Source organism: Protopterus annectens, chromosome 3.part0, assembly GCF_019279795.1.
Source record: "Protopterus annectens isolate FY-2018-M chromosome 3.part0, PAN1.0, whole genome shotgun sequence".
Taxonomy (NCBI): Eukaryota; Metazoa; Chordata; order Ceratodontiformes; family Protopteridae; genus Protopterus; species Protopterus annectens.
Genome location: NC_056731.1, coordinates 1,750,746,746 through 1,750,767,934, shown reverse-complemented (window position 1 = coordinate 1,750,767,934; position 21,189 = coordinate 1,750,746,746). Strand labels below are relative to the sequence as shown.

Below are 21,189 nucleotides of genomic sequence, written 5' to 3'. Positions count from 1 at the left end.
CATATTTTGGTCGTCTGTTCTTCAGTTTGCATTTGAAAGTTGGTATCCCACAATTCCATTGGAGTGGGTGGGGTTATGTAATTATGTACGCAAATTAGATGTTAATCAGCATACAGCTTTGTACCTATTTTTCATGGGCCTTGTCCAGATTTTTGATGTTTCCAGGTTGAGAGGTATAACAACTGTGCATCCAGTGAACTCTGCATATAGGTTACTTGATGGGACAGAGGCCATGATCACCATGAAAGAAGACAATGTGAAACATTATGATATTCATTTACTACTGTAAATGAACGCACATGATACAGTTGGAACATGAAAGTTAGATACACCAACTAATGAAGTTTAAGATAAGGGCTGCAGTTCAACATCAAGAGAGTTGTTCCATTACAGACGTTTCTCAGCCATAACAGTGAAGAATATAAACACTCTCTGCCTTGCTTGAAACAGTAAAAGTTACCACATTGCTCTGCCACAACAGACTTCCTTTGATATGACATGAGGTAAATTATTTATTTACTCTTTTTTATTCATTGTCTAGACCTCACTGAGCTTATGGGCCTTTTGTAATTTTGTGTTTTTGGGGGAGGGGTTGGACCTTTATTCATTTACTTACTTACTTACTCCATTTGTATTCAATGTCTAGCTCTCATTGAGCTTATGGCCATTTTGTATATGTGTGTGTGCATGTGCATGTGTGTTGGGGTGGAGTTGTACCTGAAGAAGCATTTAAACAGGCTATGGAAAATGTGTCAGGATGCTGGATTAAATCCACAACTCTTAATTAACAAATGAAAGGACACATTTTATATGTACCTGGTACTACTAAATGGGGCAAATGATACCTTGTTTTATTACTTTATTAAATGACAGCTCAAGAATGCAGCACCCCCTTTTCCCATCATGGTGCCTGTGGAGTACATTGCAGAATATGAATCCAAGTAAATGGTATGGAGATCAAACCCACAGGTTCCTGATATTCCATCAAAAGGAAGCACTTAACCTCCTTCTAAAATAAAGTCCAAAAGCATCTTGGAAAAACAAACTACCTAGAATTTCCCAGGAATGATACTGACAAATGGAAGTTGGGCAGCCTTTCAAGACACCTTTTAAATATTTGTAATGTACACTTTCAGCCATGATCCAGGCCACAAAAGCAAGGTAAACACAACATATTTGGACAATTTAGTATAATAAATCATCCAGCATGTTTTTGGGAGGTGAGATGAAAAAGAAGTGTTCAAAAAAACAATGCAAACTCTATCATAAAGACTATGGCCGGAACTCAGGGCTGCCAAACAACTGTAATGGTATTGGTTGATTATGCACAAAACTTTTGAGGCAATAAACAAAATATTTGATACAATAACTGAAACACTTATTACAGCTATGCTATGTGAAAGAAGTGGAGAAGGTGCTTGCAGACATTTCCAATTAAATCCAGATATTTCAAAGGTGCTGATACATGCTGAAGAGCAACATATATCATCACTGGTAAAAGGAAGTAACACCTGGCCAGAGGATGAAGGATCAGTGTCAATTACAAAAAGTTATGCATTATTACAAAGACATGCATCTGGAGCGTTTCTCCCCAGGCCTCCGCTGAAAATTGGCTTCGTTCCAAGTTGGACTTTCCTGGTTAACAAATGTTAAATAAAATAAAACAAAAATAAATATACATGGTGTAAGCATCTGTTCTCTTTTAGTAATAGGCAGTATTAATAACCTGTGCCTGAGGGTATATGGATACATGTAAGAAATTCAGTAGGAAAGGTGTTTAATTTGTAAGATGGAACAAATGTCAGTAAGCTGAGTTGATATGGACAGTTGTATGATTGGGGTTTGAATCCTAAGAATTCAAAATGCCTTATTTGTTGCTATATTGGCAAATTGCAAGGGAATGAGCTCTGACTTGGTGTTTTTCTTGTTACTTTTTTTTTTTCTTTCATCTTAAAGTGCTGTTTCAGGAAAATCCTGTATTGGTGCTTTTAAAAAAATATTTATATTATCTGTCAATTATTCATCAATTCAATTTAACAAAGACAGCCCATTTAAATGCAGGTGTTACTGTGTTTAAAAATTCACTCAGACTGAAAACTAGAATGACATGGGATGAGCTGAGTCACTGTAAGTGCCATCTTCAAACATGCTTAACGATTCTCTGCTTTTGGTTACCTCCTCATTAAATAACTTCTTTCTAATCCATGCCAAAATCCATTATTTCATGCAGTATCAGGCAGAGCCCCTCACTAACACTCTTCAAGAGAAACCTTGACGAGTGGATGGGTAACAGAAAATACACCCCTGGGATCACTTCATTGGCGCTGCTTGACAGAGGATCAGTTAATTAATCAATGGGGCAGCGAAAGCTGACACACTCTGGCTAGGCCTATAAATGCCCTCGGGCAGATACCTACCTATGAACCTATGTTAAGTGTTACACAGATTCAGATTCCAAACTGTTTAACCAGCTCAGATAGGAAATACAAACCATCCACTGTTTTCTGTCAGTTGAAAGATTTAGCCGACTCAGCTTCTCTAACACACAGGATTTAAAAATTTAGTGACAAAATAACTCAGCAACTTGACTATGGATAGCAAGCAATGCTCGTACCTTAATCCAATCATGGCTCTGGGAGGTGATGGCAAGACTGTATACGCCTGTTGTCGTTGGTCTGTTAGGCCTGGAGGACGACTGTGTGTTGGTGAAACCTGTCATTTTCATACATATGAAAAAAATACTTAGGTGACAACAATAATACCTTAAAACAGGTAAATTACATGTCTTATATTCACATTAGTGATGTCAAACTGTCTACTCATTATAAAAAAAAGGTATTCTGGAAAAAGAATGACTTATAGTACATGCAGAAAAAAACAATTATACTGAAAATAAATACTTTTACATAGCTATGCAAAACTTGATAAAAAATTCAGTGTTTTTTACAGACACTGGAAAATATTCATGACTAGGTATGAACACATTTAAATTTTCCAGTGGTATTACAGGTCCGGACGAACAAGCAGACTGCATATGACACAGTCATGGAAGTCGAAGGTTGTGGCCAGACAGATACGGTCGAATGTACCTGACATTTTCAAGTAAACTTTGAGCATCCACAGAAGTTCTACAATGATGGCTCAGAGTAGATGCAGGGAACAAAACGAAGACATGACAGTATTACAGGCCAGAAAACTGGCTGTGAAAATAAAACCCGACACTGAATCAGCACCCACTACAAATCACAGAACATATGAGTGCTGAAACTGTTTTCTAGTAGCACTCAATATCCCGACTAATGCATTATGCACTAGTTGCAGTGGCAGTGCAATCTTACTAGTAAAGGTAAGCAGACAGCAGTACAACAAAGAAGGCAGGTGTTTACAAAGGCATGGGCCAAGATGATGACGAGATGCCATTTACTTCACTTAGCTGATAATTATGACGCAGAACTGTTTTACAGAACCTACAGTCTGTATTTAGTTTGAAGTAGTCAGGTGGGAATGTATGAAGCAGACTAGAGCTTCTCTCATTTGTTAAAGCTACTGTTCAATGTTCCAGCTCTACCATCAACAATTTTTGTCTGTTGAGCTGAGCTCTGTATGCATTAGGTCATAGATCTCAGCTACTGAATGTGAGAGAAGGTTCTTTAGCAGGAACACCTGTACAACATTACACACTACACAACTTACCTTAACTAGGCCAAAGCTTTTGATAAAATATCCCTCTCAGGCATAATATTCAAGCTCATTAAATTAGGTATAAATCCTTTTATCAACCACTGGATAGCCAACTGGCTCACTGAAAGGGCCAGGTGGTCAAAATAGGTGAGGCCACCTCCACCAAGAGGCCATTCAATAGTGGAGGCCCTCAGGGCTCAGTTCTAGGCCCTCTAGTTTTTTCACATTTATTTCTCTGAGGTGGAAGCAAATGCTGAAGTTTTATGGCTGACTAAGTCTGCAGACAACTGCAAGGTAGGGGTTACCATCAACTACCCCGCAGACACTAGCATTCTTCAAGAAAGCCTATCTCTGACTAACAGATGGTGCCAAAGTCATGGTCTTAAACTCAATGTTATAAAATGCATAATTTTACCCTTTGGGAAGTGAACCATCTCAGCTAATTACCATGTTGATGTTAAACCTCTAAGAGTCAACCCAGTGGTTAGGGATCTGGGTATGCATGTAAGCAGTAGCCTTACGTTTGACCACCATGTGGCCACAGTGTTGAGGAAATCCTTTTATGTTGTGCAACTTATGAGTAAGGGCATGGCATCTAGGTCCAAACAGGTCATTATCCCACTGTACTCTTCCCTGATTAGACCTATTATAGAGTAAAATACTCAGTTTGATATGTACCTGAGCAGGAATATGAAGCAACTAGAATGACCTCAGAGGTTCCTTACAAAAAGAATATAAGGCGTAACAAACCTGCCTTACAAAGAGTGCCTTAAAGCCCTTTCTCTCTACTCATTCTCCTACAGATTGCTGAGGGGGTGATCTATAGGTTCATAGGTTGGTACTAGGCTATCGGCTCTAGGGCCTATGCAAGCCTAGCCATAACAATTCCCTGGATATTTCTTCCTACAATATTTACTTCTCTGGATCCCTGTCTAGCAGGGCGACTGACATGATCCCCGGGGTGAATTTACTATCCCCCATCCAATCATCAAGGTTCCTTTTGAAGAGGGCCAATGAGGCGCTCTCCTTGACATGTATGGGCAGTCTATTCCAGAGTATGGGGAGTCTCTGTGTCAGGAACCTATCCCTCCAGCATGTTTTGTTCATTGTGATGACAAGGTTTAGATCCCTGGAGCGTGTAGCTCTGAGGGATTGGGATTTCTTTAAGTGGAGCATGTCCAACAGCTCAGGGTTTGACATGGCCTTGTATGTTGAGCAGAGATCGCCTCTGAGTAGACGATATGCCACATAGTACAGCTGGAGTTTTTTTAGATGGTCAGCATATGGCATCTGCTTTAGGCCTGTGATTCTTTTAGTGAGGTATTTCTGTGGCCATTCCAGCTGTTGCAAGATGTCTTGTGAGGTACATACCAAATGGGGCATTATACTCTATAATGGGTCTAATGAGGGATGAGTACAGTGGGACAATGACCTCCTTTTTTCTGGATGAAAAGCCCTTAGTGATGAGGTGTGCTACATAGAAAGATTTCCTGACTGTTGTGGTGATGTGGTTATCGAAAGTGAGACCACTGTCCACCTGTGTCCCTAAGTCTCTCATCACGCTTTCGTGTCTTGCCATCTATGTGGTAATTCATGGGTACATGTTTTTTTCCAAAGGGGATAATTATACATGTCTTGGCATTAAGCTTGAGCCCATGGCTCTGGCACCAGGCATCTGTTTCTGTAAGGCCCTTTTGTAGAATATCCATATTATTTGGGGATTCAGTAATGGCTCCCAGTTTGCAGTCATCTGCAAACTTTGTTAGCCAGAGTCCCTTAGTGTTGGCCTGTACTTCAGAGAAGTAGATGCCAAACAAGAGTGGTCCCAGGACTGAACCCTGAGGTACTCCACTTGTCACTTGTCTGGAGATGGATTTGGAGTCTGCTACTTTTACAGTCTGGGTTCTGTCAGTAAGCCAGTTGGCAACCCATCGAGTGATATAGGGATTTATGCCCAACTTAGTAAGTTTATCTATGATTCCAGAGTGGGGGATGGTGTTGAAGGCCTTGGTGAGGTCCAGATAGGTTGTGTGGACTGCCTTACCCTCGTCCACAGCTCTGGAGACTGATTTGAAGAAGTCAATCAGATTCAGGAGACAAGATCGGCCCTTCACAAACTCAAACTGGGTGGGATCCAGTGTTTGAAGGTTGCCAATGTCTTTGTTTATAAGTTCCATGATAATGCGTTCCATGCCCTTGCAGATCAGGCTTGTCAGACTGACGGGACGGTAGTTCCCGGTATCCAAGGCAGATCCCCCCTTGTGGAGTGGGATAACTGTAGCTGTGCACCACTCAGTGGGCACGAAGCCTGAGGTGAGGCTATGATTAAACATGACACTTAGATGAGGTGCTAGTTCATTTAGTTCATGTAGTACACAGCCTGGGATGTCATCTGGTCCCATGGATGCTGTAGTCTTAGCTTTGGAGAGTGCAGTTTCTACCTGTGTGGCCGTGATTACTGGAATTTGGCAATATTTTGGTATTAAGATGGGCCCTTTAGGGAGTGAGAGGGGGGTGAATCTGGCACTAAATCAATCTGCCAGGATATTGGCAAAATCCTTGGGATCAGTATATTTAATGCCATTCTGTTGTAGCTCAGAGCAGATCTGAGCATTCCATTAAGATTCTTGACATAACTATAGAATGCCTTGTGGTTGTCTTTGGAATCTTTGGCAATTTTATTTTTGTAACTAGCTTTTGAGGATTTTATGAGGGATTTCAGCTTCTTACTGAGGCTGGTGAACGAGTTTTTTGCATCCTGGGATTTTCCTCTTTTCTGCAACAGTTTCTTCCTTCTGTTGTATAGTTTGTTTGTAGCAGGGGACCACCAAATTGGCTTCCTTTGTTTGGAGAACAGCATCTTGGTTCTATTTGGGATGGAACGATTCATGCACGAGTGGATGTGCTCGTACAATGCCTTAGTGTAGGATTCTGCAGTCGAACTTTAAGAGCCCGTCTGCATGGGTGTCATGAAGTTCATCACTTCTGCCTTCAGCAGCATGAAGTTGGCTTTGGAGACGTTTTTTAAGGAGGTTTCCTTACTGGGGGGTGTGGGTGAGATGTGGATGTCGAGGGTGATTTGCTTATGGTCACACCTCACCATTGAGGGGGTGACCACTGGTGTGGAGCATCTATCTCCCATGTTGGTAATGACCAGGTCTAGGATATTGGAGCCCCTGGTGGGACAATGGGTTAGTTGATCCAGGGCGTTGGAATTTATGAATTCCAAGAACCGTTGGGAAAAGGAGTTGGTACCCAAGTAGTTTTCCAGTTAATGGCAGGGTAGTTGAAATCACCCATTGTTAGGGTGTTTGGTTGTATCTTAATATTTTCCAGTATGTTTAGAAAGGTATAGTGAGAATCCTGGGGCATGGTGGGGGATCTGTAGCAAGCTACAATTTGGATTGCAGTCTTACCTAGTGTTAGTTGCACCTGGAGAATTTCAGATGCATTGTGTTGGGCAACTAGCCTGGAGGTGTGAATATCCTTGGTGAATATGGACACTCCTCCACCTTTAGTGTTTCGGTCTTGGTTTTGTGGCTGAAAAATGTGGTAAGAATTGTAGCCTGGTATTGCAGGAGTGCTCTCTCTGGAGCCTTGAACCAGGTCTCAGTTACTGCACAGATATCGATGTTCTCCATTTTTAGGAGTGCCTCGAGAGAGTGCATTTTGAGGTTTACACTTCTAGCAATGAGTAGCATTACCTTCAGATTTTGCATGCTTGTATCTGTTACGGTGGTGGTTTTATCCTTTGAACCTTGCCTAAAAAAGGTGCTATAGGGGTGGCAAGAGCTTTAGCCAGTAACCTGAATCCAGGGGTGACAGGTGCAGACCATCTCTGCCTGGCTTACAAGCCATCTGCAAAACACATACTTATGAAACTCCTGCATATTCTGCAGAAGTCAAACATTACCAGAACTACACGGTCTAAGGACCTGAATTTTGTCTGTGATGCAAACAGAACATGCTAGAGAGACAGTTATATGTCCCATAGACTGGCCCTCCCATGTAACAGTTTCTGTCCATGTGAAGCTGAGTTAATCTATTACCCAATTTATGTAAAACCTAGACCAGTAGATGGGGAATAAGAAATTTACACCGTGTCTGGCACTGTTGTCCCTTATGGACAGAGGTAGCTTATAAATGCTTGGTCTTCAATGTCCTATTTGGATACAGGACGTCATTATTCTTTCAGGGAAACTTGACTAGGTTTAGAAAGCCCCCCCAGGTCATTAGCCTAGTAACAATCCATGAATCTATAAAATCTATGAAACCCATGCTGTACTTATTAAACAAAAGAATGTACACTATAAACAACATGGGTAACAAAATGAAGCCCTGGCATATCACTCAAGCTAGGTAAAGAAGGCCCAAATGCACATTCCAGACACTACTCTGGATCAATTAGGAGAAGGAGTGAAACAATCTAAGAACCTTTCAGCCCATACCATGATCAGTCGTATCAACAGGCAATGAGAGGTAAACAACATGGACTTTCTTTTCCGTGTTCCTTAGCTCTATCAGTGGTCTTGCTAATGTACTTCTTGCTAAATTCATTATGCAGCAATCCACATGTATCACAGACATCATTATGAATTCTTGAATGTTGCTATATCACATCTTCAAAGTCAGAGGTTCAGCCCTAAATGTGCACTTTTGCATGTCCCTCTGGTTATTCTTTTTATCACCTCTAAAAAAAATACATGTCAACTAAGATCATTACTACTTACAGCCTTCCCTTATATCTTGATTTGTGAATGAAAAGCTTCACGACAACAAAACAAACCAGGAAATAACACAAAATGGAAGGTGAAGACTTCGGAGCCACAAAAATGTATTTTATTACTCATTTTTATCATTACAAGGTCAGTTTGCTTAGACAGTTGCATGCAAGTAGTCATTAGTGTTCATTACGACAATCTTTATCAGACCTTTATCAGATGGGCCAACAGTCCGTTCTGTATTGTGTATCAAGTTTTGCAAAGCTTGATGTTCATTACTATTCAGATTATAAAATCTATTTTGTTTATCTTGGTTTAAAGTTTCAATAAAATCCCGTTCACAAGCTTGTACACACAATTCAACATGAGCTGGTAGATCTGGTGAAAATGTACTAGGTCTTTTGTAGGCAGCATTAAATGTATCTTGTAAATCACCAAAAATCAATTTTAATGCTATTCTTCTCGCAAACAGCCTCAGGTCAATTAAAACATCTCTCACCCTACTCATGGTTGCCAGAACAAAAGCTAGTTTTCTGTTTAGCACAGTTCTTTCATGTTGGTCCAAACGATAGTTAGACAAATTCACTATTAAGTTTCCTAAAGTTTCATCTTCCATTGTAACGGATCTCTCTCTGTAGATACTTTCCTCTTCTGTCTCCCCCTGCTGGTTGAGTGCATATACTGTGGTCTCTTCGACTGCACAGGAAGTGGTAGAAAATTTTCCACATTAAATGGACCAGATTGTTTAGGTCTAGCACCCGTTGATACATAGTTATTGTGTTGTCGATTCCATAGTTGCTGGTTAGGGAGAGGTGTATTATTATCATCTTGATTGATTACCGGTAGGTTAATGTTAATACTCTGCGTCGAGACACAAGCCAACTCAGCTGTACTGTTACCTGTATCAGACATGATGTTATTGGTCGAAAGCGAGGGTGTGTCAGGTAGTCCCCCCTCTCTGGTTTCCAGCGTCACTCTTACAGCTCTCCGTTGGTCACCATTCCTAACTTCAGAATACTGCTCATTGGTATGTCTCGGCCACACAAACACATTACCTGACGAAAAATCGCCAAAATCCCTCTGCAGTTTCTTCTGTTTAGTTTGTCTAAGTCTTGTCTCATATATGGTGACGTTAAGCGTAGACATTATCGATCCTACTTTTATATTTGTGAAGGAACAAGCACAAATAATGTGGGAAGCACTACTCCCCTACCAATGGTGATGTCATTTTGGCTCAGTTTTTTATCATTGTGATTGGTTGATTTGTATTATATATAGTATGTACTGTTTTTTGTTAAGTATGAGGATCTGAGGAAGCATTTGTTTCATGCAAAAGCGCTTGTCCTATATTTTTTGAAGAACTGTTTTTATTAAAGTGGAGTAACTCTAGCCGTGATTATCCACTTGTTTTTTTATGAAGATTTATTTTCTCTATCTGGATATTCAGTTTGCACTGGTGATTTTTTTTTTTAGTTAACCATTGAGAACTTCCCATTTTCAGCTTTAATGGCACTTAGACAACAAGGGGGATCAGGACGAAAAGCAACAGACACAAGGGGGAACTCTTCATTTCATAGGTTCATGGGTTCGTAGGTTCATTGGTAGGTACTAGGCTATCTGCCTGAAGGCATTTATAAGCCTAGATGGAATGTGTTGGCTTTTGCCGCCCCCTTAGATTAGTTCCCTGTGCTTCTGTCCAGCAGAGCCATTGAAGTGATCCCTGGGGTAAACTTTGTTTCCCATCCACTTGTCAAGGTTTATCTTGAAGAGGGTTAGCGAAGAGCTCTGCCTAATGTAGATTGGAATCTTGTTCCAGAGCACGGGAAGTCTCTGGGACAGGAATCTATCCCTCCAGCACGTCCTATTTATTGTTGTGGTGAGGTTTAGATCCCTGGAGAATGTGGCTGGAGGAGATAAGGTTTTCTTTAGGTGGAGCATGTCCATTAATTCTGGGTTGGACATGGCCTTGTATGTCAGCAGAGATCACCTCTGAGTAGGCGGTATGCAACCAAGTACAGCTGGAGTTTCTTCAGTCGAGCTGCATAGGGCATCTGCTTGAGGCCAGTGATCCTCTTGGTGAGGTACTTCTGTGGTCTTTCCAGTTGTTGCAGGTGTCTTGTAAGGTACATCCCAAATAGGGCACTGTACTCTATGATGGGTCTGATGAGTGATGCATAGAGGGGCCCAATGACCTCTTTCAATCTGGATGCAAACCCTTTTGTGATTAGGTGGGCTACACAGAAGGATCTGCTAACCACTTTGGCAATGTGATTATCAAAGGAGAGGTTCCTATCTACTTGGGTTCCCAGATCCCTTATTACGTCTTCCGTATTTAGGGGGCTACCACCTATGTGGTAGTTTGTGGGTACTTTGTTTTTTCCAAAGGGGATGACTATGCACTTTTTGGCATTTAGCTTGAGGCCATGGTTTTGACACCAGGTATCAGTCTCAGTGAGACCCTTTTGGAGGATGTCTGTGTCAGCCGGAGAGTCAATTATAACCCCTAGTTTGCAGTCATCTGCAAACATGGTCAGCCATAGTCCTGTGCTTGCCTGTACCTCTGAGAAGTATATGCCGAACAGGAGGGGTCCTAGGACTGAGCCCTGGGAAACGCCACTTGTAACCGGTCTAGAGTCAGACCTAGCTCCCACAACTCTTACCATGTGGGTTCTGTCCGTCAGCCGGTTGGCAACCCATCTCGTGATGTAGAGGTTTATGTTCAGGCTGGTGAGCTTGTCTATAATACCTGAGTGGGGAATGGTGTCAAAGGCCTTTGCAAGGTCTAGATAGGCTGTGCGGACCACCTTTCCCTCGTCTATAGCCTTGGTAACTGTCTCAAAGAAGTCCACCAGGTTTAGGAGACATGATCTGCCTTTAACAAAGCCGAACTGGGTAGGGTCCAGTGTTTGGAGGTTTCCAATGTCTCTGTTAATGAGATCCATGATGATGCGCTCCATAGCTTTGCAGATTAAGCTAGTCAGGCTTATAGGGTGATAGTTCCCGGGGTCCGTTGTGGCTCCACCTTTGTGGAGTGGAATAACCGTTGCTGTGCGCCACGCTGTGGGCACGTAGCCTGTGGAGAGGTTGAGTTTAAACAGTGTGTTTAGGTGAGGGGATAGTTCATCTTTGAGCTCATGTAGAACGCAGCCTGGGACACCGTCCTGTCTCATTGATGCTGTGTTTTTGGCTTTGGAGAGGGCTGTTTTAACCTGAGTGTCTGTGATTTCAGGGGCACTACATTCTTCTGGTATAGTTATGGGCCCTTTTGGGGGTGAAAGGGGGGTGAAGTTTGCACTGAACCTGTCTGCCAGGATGTTGGCTATATCGGTTGGTTCAGTGTATTTTGTGCCATTCTGCACTAACTCCGAGCACATCTGAGAATTGCCACTTAGATTCTTGACATAGCTAAAGAATGCCTTGTAGTTATCTTTGGAGTCCATGGCAATTTTTCTTTCGAAGCTAGCCTTGGATGATCTTATGAGGGAACGTAGTTTCTTGCTGATACTGATCAGGGATGTCTTCCCTTCTTGGGATTTTACTCTTTTCTGTACTAGTTTCCTCCTTCTATTGTATAGCTTGTTTATGGCAGGGGTCCACCAGACTGGTTTCCTTTTCTTGGAGGAGTGAGTCTTGGTTTTGTTTGGGATAGCACGATCCATGCATTCTTGTAGGTGCCCATTGAGTGCATTAGTAAAGGATTTTGCAACTTGGACATCATTATCTTTTAGCATGGGGGCTTTGAAACTTCCCACCTCGGTCTTAAGTAACGTGAAGTTTGCTTTTGAAAATTTTTTACGGTGGTTTCTTTGACCGGGGGTGGTGGTGGAATGTGGATATCCACAGTGATTAGTTTATGGCCAGATCTAATCAGTGAGGGGTTGACCTCCGGTGTGGAACACCAGTCGCCCATGTTGGTGATGACCAGGTCCAATATGTTGTCACCACTGGTGGGGGTGTTGACCAGTTGATCTAGGGTGTTGGTGAGTTTATAAATTCTAGGAAATGTTGGGCAAGGGAGTTTGTACTTGAGTAGTTCTCCCAATTAATGTTTGGGTAATTGAAATCACCCAATATCAGGGTGTTTGGTAAGACCTTTATGTTTCCCAGTGTTTCCAGGAATGCAGAGTGGGGGTCCTGGGACATGGTGGGTGATCTGTAGCAAGCTATAATTCGAATTGCAGTTTTGCCCATGGTTAGTTTCACGTGGATGATCTCTGAAGCATCGTGCTGTGCCACTAACCTGGAGGTGTAAATCCTTGATGAATAGGGATACTCGCCCGCCTTTTGTATTTCGGTCTGGGTTTTGTGGCCGAAATGTATGGTATGGGTTGTAGCCTGGTAGTGCTGGGGTGCTCTCTGGAGACCAAGTTTCTGTTACTGCACATATATCGATTTTTTCCATACTGAGGAGTGCCTCGAGTGCATGCATTTTGAGATTTAGACTTCTGGCACTGAGTAGCATTACCTTCAGTTTTTTGTTACTTGTGCTATTTACGGCGGTGGGTTTGTCTTTTGAGCCTTGCCTAAATAAAGGCACTATGGGGGTGGCAAGAGCCTTTTCCAGTATTCAAAAGCCTAAGGGTGACAGGTGCAAGCCGTCTCTAGCGAAGCAGCGTGGCTTGTCGTGTATGTCATCCCAGGCTGCCAGACACTGGATCCCCTTTGAATGACACCAGAAGCTTAGCCAATTATTGAAATTCATAATTTTTTCTCTATACCATGGTATCATACTTGGTGAGGGCAGGATGCTACTCTGGGTCAGGGTCATACCGGCCTGGGCTACGTGATCAGAGAGCTCCTCCATGTCTCTTTTCACGTAGTCCAGAGAGGTATGGCTCAGGTCATTCACACCAACATGGACAATGACAGAGTCATATTTGTACTTGTTCTGGAGTGACCTGAGTGCTTGTGTTATGTGACGGATCCTGGCACCCCGACAGGCAGCTAACAGTAACCTTCTCTTTGTTCAGCCTAGTGAGTGGAACGCCAGTGTGCCTGACTATAGAGTCACCTATCACTAGTGTGTTGGGTATGTTATTTTGCCTTAAGGGCTGTGATTGTGTGGCACACTGGTTTTGTGAAGTATGTGTTTCATGGTTTGTGTTGGGGGGGTGGAGGTTGCTTGGATGTCTGCTTTGGAGGTCTCTGTTGCTTCTGCAGATTTTTATTTTGAGCCTCCGAGTATGTTTTTGTGTATTTATGTGTGTTTTTTGCCGGTGCTCGTTTCACAGGTCTTTGTGAGACTGGTGGTGTGATGCAAGTAATTCCCTTCTCCTCTTGACTAGCTGTTCCAGTCTTGGGTTGAGAGCGCTTAGCCTCCAGTTTGGCTGTATAATTGTATCTCTCACATGTATTAATGTTTGGTGGAAGGGGGAGAGGGTTGCCTGTGTACATGAGGCAATTTTAACATTGCCTCAAAATGCCCAGATTCACCAGTTGGACCAGAGAGTACACCTGAAACTGCCCTTTGGACATGCCTGGATAGGTACAGTGAACTCTTTACTGATTGGCTGGTAAGGTCGAATAGAGAGCCTTGTCCTTCTATACAGTATAGGGGGCGTCTAGTGCTAAGGTTTATTAGTGCTTGCTATAAGTTTTGAGCAAGTGCCGGTATGAGAAGTGAATGGTTTGAGTGCTTAAGTTGAAAGTTTGTCTAGTTCCAAGGGAAAAATTGAAGAGTAGACTTTGTGAAGCCGGGAATAGTTATACCTTAGCTAACAGGCGCTGCCCGGCACGCAAAACTGTGCAAATGCGGGTTTTATAGCAGGGAAATTAAAGAGATAGAAATTAGCCCAAAATGGCTAATAAACTACTATTTTTTTGGGCTGAAACCACTCCTACAGGGACAGATAAGCTGCTTAAAGCTCTCTCTCACAGTGAACAGAGAAACTTCCTTCTATCCAAGTAAGGTATGGGCAAACACAGAAACTTGTAATACAGCCCTGAATTCAGCACTAACCTGAAAACGGGACTATACTAGTTTAGAAAGGCGGGAAAACAAGTATATTTTTTTTGTTTTTTTTTTCAGAAAGTAAAGCAGATACAATCAAAAAAACACTTTAAATGCACAGAAATGGCTATCACACTTCAGTGTGTAGCCTACAACAGTTAAACAGGTAATTTAAACAGAAAAACAACTTTGTTAAAGTGCAGGCAGTAAAATAAGTACACTATTTAGCTGAAACAAGCTTTTTAAATCACAGAAACTCTAGAAAATCGGTGTTTTAGGCGGAATTAGCTAAAGGCAGCAAGAAAATGCAGATGATACTGAGTCACTCCAAAGTCTCTCTTTTGTCTCTCTGCTGCTGTAGAACTCTGCAGGGCACCAGGCAGGAGCTTGCTGAGCTGTACACTAGCACAAAAACATTGCAAATGCGGGTTTTATAGCAGGGAAATGAAAGACATAGAAATTAGACCAAAATGGCCAATAAACTACTAATTTCTGGGCTGAAACCACTCCTCCAGGGACAGATAGGCTGCTCAAAGCTCCCTCTCTCACAGTGAACAGAGAAACTTCCTCCATCCAAGTAAGATATGGGCAAACACAGAAACTTGTAACACAGCCCTGAATTCAGCACTAACCTGAAAACTGGACTATACTAGCTTAGAAAGGCGAGAAAACAAGTATATATATATATATATATATATATATATATATATATATTTTTTTTTTTTTTTTCAAAAAATACAGCAGATACAATCAAAACTAACACTTTAAATGCACAGAAATGGCTTATTACATTTGAGTGTGTATCCTACAACAGTTAAACAGGTAATTTAAACACAAAAGGCAATTTAACGGAATGGGAGGGAAACAATAGCCACTAGGTAAAACCATACAGCATAGTGCCTTATCAATACTTAAACATAATGGAGATCATGAAAGAAAACTCTAGATTCCATGGAGAGCTCTTCATTTTGTGCCCTAATGCCACTTAAACAGAAAGGGGATCAGGAGTAGTTACACTAGACACCAGGGAGAGCTCTTCATTTTGTGCATTAACAGCACTGAAACAGAAAGAGAATTGGGAGGGGAAATACTAGATTCCAAAGACAGCTTTTACCTTTATGCCTTAACATCACTTAAATGGAATGGGGGTTGGAAAGAGAACACTAGACACCAGGGAGAACGTCTCATGTCATGCCTTAACAGCACTTAAACAGAACAGGGATCAGAATGGGAAATACCACACACACACACACACACACACACACACACACACACACACACACACACACACACACACACACACACACCCTCACTAACCCCCCTACTACTACCATCCATGCAGACGCACTCACACATATGTTCACATATGCAGCCCCTCACATACACCCAAGCACATTCACACCTGAACACTACCTGACCACTAAACTCCAACTACTACATCTACCTAAATGAATGAATGTGGCCTTTTGGGCATGTTCATTACCATGACCAGCCAGAAGCGGGCATGCTAATTTATGCAGCTGAGCAATTTGCTCGACAACATGAATGCCTTACCACAGGAAATTCTGAGGAGGAAAGCACATGGTTATTTAGCATATGCCTCTCCCCTGGAATGTCACGTTGGCATTTAGCATGGCTGCAGAGACAGCTCACTGCAGTGTTGAATGTCTTTATGTTGCAGCATCATGTCAGTGCTGTCTCTGAGTCAGAAATAGTTTCCATGAAGTGTACACCTTGTGGTAAACTTTCTGAACTGCGTTCATGGTCTTACAAGGTAGACTCCTGATAAAACACGCAGCTTCATAAATCCTGTACCAAATAATGTAACATCAAATAGCATTACATTTTATTCCTACAAAGTTTACATATTTACTAAGATTATATTTAAACAAAACTTATCCCACAATGGGTTTTAGAGGAACACAAACCACAGTAAAAGAAGCATCACTCCAGAATATGCATTTACAGTTATCTTTTTTGGTATAAATACTGTTTAGAATTGACAGGGTAACATGCCTGCAGAATGGATATAGCTCAGCTATGTAAATTCTACATGAGAATAGCTGCATGAGTTACAATTGCCCAATATACAGACAACACCATGTTACTGGTGAAATCAGTTCTCCAATTACTCAAAAAAAAAAAAAAGAAAGAAAAATTCATTTTTCTGTTTTAACACAACACACTGTACTTGTAACCCTGTTTACATGTGGTAAAACAAGTCTTTACCCTGGAGAAGGCTTTTTTTGTTGTTTTAGAATTGGCATGGATTACTTTATTCATTTAGTGCATTCTGGTAGTAGCTTTGTGTGGGACACGAAGATCTGAACTGCTATAGACACATTGGTGTCACTGGATGGTAACTATAGACTGTACCACTCCTTTGACGTACTCATTCTGTTAGTAAAGGAGCCAGTGCTCTTAACCCCCCGTTCACCTTAAAAACTAAACTGGAGTGGGAGTTAAAGTACGTCACCCCCCACTATCTAAGAAAATAAATGATAAGCAGTACACGGGGAACTACTTGAGGTAAATCTGTTATGCAAATCTGTTAGTGATCCACACTGTCTTACTACAACTAACTATGCATACTATATTTGCTTCAGAAATTGAGCAAATTTCTAAAACTAATCAAACAAATTAATCCTAGCAATATAATTAGTGATGCTCGGCAACCAAGGGCCAAACCCATATTGCAAGCAGTACAGAATAGGTCTTAACTAGGTTTTCTAAGAAGTGGGATCAAAGGTTTTGGCAAATGACTAATTTATTCTCTTCATTCTGTTTACTGGCAGAAAACCCTTTTTTATTTTTGTTTCTCAATCTTGGCCTTCAGACCCCCCAGCATTATAATGACACAATCTTTCCTCCAACTGGGGTTAGAGTTTGCCAACTGTTTCTAGGTTGGGATGAGTGTCCTACAGCCCTTTGTACTCAGACTGAGTACAAGGGCAATTAACCCATCCTTTCCCTGGCATATTTAAAATTCAAGCTCTGGTAGCCCATCATACGTATTAGGGACCACTCTCTCCTCACCTAACTCTCTGTCTGTGGTGGCTGGTGCCTCACACAAATGCCACTGCTTGAAGGGAACTGTGCCTCTGGATAACAATCATCTTGGCTTTCTAGGAGTACTTCTCAACTACAGCCCAATTAGTCATGTCATGTAGCATCCCAGTTTGCTGGCAGGAGTCAGACGTACAGTAGATCTAGTCCTTTAACATGGCTGAGTCACTATCCGTCACTCACCCCTCCATACCCACCCAGACCTAACAGCATCTTAAACAGCTAATCAAACTCACTGTACTCACATCATCTGTGCTGCAGTCAGAATGCCTTCCAGTTTCTCACAACAATCTTCCTCGTGCACAATAGCACATAATCTGTGCTCTATAACTTTTCATGTGGACAGCTGTAATGGGAACCAAATACTGTTGTTCTTTGGCATTCAGTTTTACCCTTATATCCATGCTGTACTCTATTACCTGGATGACCGTTTTCCTTTTGCTTTATCTAACACTTTATAGTGTGGAGTATTTTTTCTCATTTATTGATTACAGTCTTACCTCCATTAAATGTGTCTTCATTATTTCATATCAAGAAAGTCAGTCCTGATGAACAACTTGATATTGTTAATGAAAGGACTGATCTTGTTTTCCTGGTCCAGCTACAGCTACATAAACTGCTTCCGTCTTCAACCCAACATGGCTTCTGTTTTCATCACAGCAGAACTACTGCTTTGATTCATTTTGTTAATATTGTCAACACTCACAGAAATGCCAGAAGCCTAGTCTCTACCACCTTCCTAGACTTACCGATAGCATTTGATACTGTCTCCCACCAAAAACTCTTACATAAACTTTCATCCTTTGGGCTCACCAACTCTTAAATGCAATGATTTCATACCTACCTCTCAAACACAGCACAAGCCGTGAAATGGAAAAAATTATTTCTCCACCTTCTTTGCAGTAACCATTGGTGTCCCACAAGGATCTATACTAGACCCTATACTTTTCAACATATTCATCAATGACCCACACACTGCTACAAAAATGCAACCCTAATTCCATATGCTGATGACTCAACACTAATCTGTTTTGCCAAATCTCTCTCTAAAGTCCAAGACCTTATACACCAATCCTTCCTATTGACTGAAACATGGCAAAATGATTCACAATTACTTGTAAACTACAAAAATACTAAATTACTGCTATTTACCCCAAAACACATCTCTACCAAAACAAAATTATTCACTATCATTTCTGCCAACAATACCATGTTACAATGAGTAAACCACACAAACTTTCTGGGTGACATCATAGATGAACAGCTTAAATTTGACACGTTTTTATAAATCATCAAATAAATAGGTACATTATACAGAGTAAAAATCTATCTCAATGACATAGCCAAAAGATGTATAGCATCTACTTTCTTACTGCCATCTCTCCTATACGCTGCCCCAGTCTTCACTAAACTTCAAGTCTCACAACAGTACAAGCTTGAGCAATGTTATAATAACATGGCCACATCTGCAGTAATCTACAACAACAGAACACATCACTGCCAAACCTTCACAGAAGTAAACTGGTTAGAACTACCACATCACCTCACTCTTTCGCAGGTAACTGCAATACACAGACTTCTTATAAGCCAGAAAACTGTCCAGCTCTTAACAACTTAATACAATTCTACTCCCCCAAAAGAATTTTATGCTGTAGAGAAAAATCCCTAATCATTATAAACAAATCATCTAATACTGTGGGTGACTCTCTATTATTCAAACAGAGAAGCTAAACTGTGGAACCACATTCCATTGCCACTGAAATCCATTCAGAATGCAATACCATCAAAACCATTTCGCTTCTTTTGGAGTCCTACACCCCACAAACAGTCTTCACCTATGCCAGAATAGTGTTAATGGAATCTCCCAGCGATATTCATTATTTTGTGACACTGCTTATCCCCACCTCTATAATTATAATATAAACCGTCTTACATCCATATTTATAATTGTCACTGAACCTGCTTTGCCCCCCCATCTGTGAACTACAATATTAGGATTTTCTGCAGCACCTAGTTCATTCCCTCACTTTAATTTCTTTGAATTTGTAAGCACTAATAGTTTCATAGTTTCATAGTATAGTACTAGGCTATCTGCTCTAGGGCATTTATAAGCCTAGCCAAAGTGTATGTGGCTTTCGCCACCCCATGTAATGATACAAAAGTGTACAATTTAAATTAAATTTAGTAATGACACAATCTATTATCTATTTGACAAACCCGTTAATGCATCTCTTCAAATGGTCAGTGTTCAACACTTACTAATGCATAGCTATCTTTTATAGTCTAACAGCAGCCTCTGCTTTTATGTGAATACAATCTAATCAACAGATGTATGTGCAGTTGTTAATAAGTATGATTTAATGTCTATTCATATATAGGTTAGTACTAGGCTATCTGCCCTTTTTGGGCCATTTTAAGCCTAGCCAAATTTCCCATCCCAAAGGTAGGAATCAAACTCTGTACCTTGTGTCTGTGAAGTAAACACTTTAACCATTATGCCAACCGCAACCTCAAGTATATTACTGAATGTATGTTTAAAAATGTTTGTAACATGCTGGAGCTTTTCTCCCTGGACCATCGCTAAAAAGTTTTTTTTTTTGATTTATCCCATTCAGACAAACCTGGTAAACAAAAACAACATGAATAAATAAAATAAATATATTTCTTAAGCTGTGGAAATTATTCATGTAGCATTGCAAAGGATCCTTCTGGTTACAAAAGAGAACTGTTCTTGTGCATCACCTGCATTCTTGAATTCAGCTAACATAAGTTGCCATGAGAATGTTTTCAGTATGCTTCATAAATATTTCTTATAGGAAACAAACACAAATATATGGCACCATGTGTACAGCCAATGCACCTCAGATTTCTATTCGTGTTTCCATCCATGCAAATTCAAACTACACAATAAATTACAAGTATCATAAATATTATGTTGTTACAAAAGAACCAATTCATTGTAATTCTGCAGGGAAGCTCATTTGTCACAGCTCCTTGAAAATCAGTACTATAAAATCTATTTATTCAAGCAGTGATATGCCTGCATTTCAATTCCCTTATTCCTTTAGCACTATACAGAACCTCAGCACAACAAGCAGATCAGTTATGTGAAACAATTTTATGCTGGCCAATTACTCCAAATCAGCCACAGTACTTTCACATCAAATGCTACTTGCTGCTTGGTGCAAGTCCATGGGGAGAAATGGGTACACACAGCTACTAGCATGATATATATTTTTTGTCATTCCTAGAGAACACGGAAAAGCAATAAATATTCATCAGAGACAAGAACTACAACTGGATCAGTCTCACTCATGATTTTTCTTTCTTAGACATGGGCACTTTGTCATTCCTAAAAAGCACTGAGATATGCCAAAATTCTGATGATAATAAGATCTATCATCCACTTGGAACAGAGAAAACAAGCCATTATACACACTAGACAGAGAATTCTGTTTGGCTTCTTAATGCTTGTCAGTAAACTGATAAAACACAAGAGTCATGTGCTACACACATTTTATGACAACCTGTAAAACCGTCTAACAGCATGTTTTGCACACTATATTACTGTTCTTTGAAGACTAATAAAGTGTGAGAGTATATACTACTGCAAGATGATAAAAATGTACAAACAAGTACTTTCACAAACATTTCAGCTGTTATAATTTTTCTTTGCACATTCAGCACTATACCAAAAAATCACTTTATATTTCAGTGAATCCCAAGAATATTATCACTAGGAAAAACGTAAATGCAGTAGTTTAGGGTCTA

At 40.8% G+C, this 21,189-nt stretch overlaps 1 protein-coding gene across 2 annotated transcripts in view; it reads right to left on the bottom strand.

Annotated features, from left to right (window-relative positions):
* The window catches only part of ZNF704 (zinc finger protein 704), a 1,522,633-nt gene that overhangs the window by 19,243 nt on the left and 1,482,201 nt on the right, over nucleotides 1-21,189 (bottom strand). For both annotated transcript variants that reach the window (XM_044065777.1, XM_044065776.1), the window contains exon 9: nucleotides 2,615-2,712. In XM_044065777.1, the coding sequence (XP_043921712.1) occupies nucleotides 2,615-2,712 (98 nt within the window). The remainder of the gene's footprint in view (nucleotides 1-2,614; nucleotides 2,713-21,189) is intronic.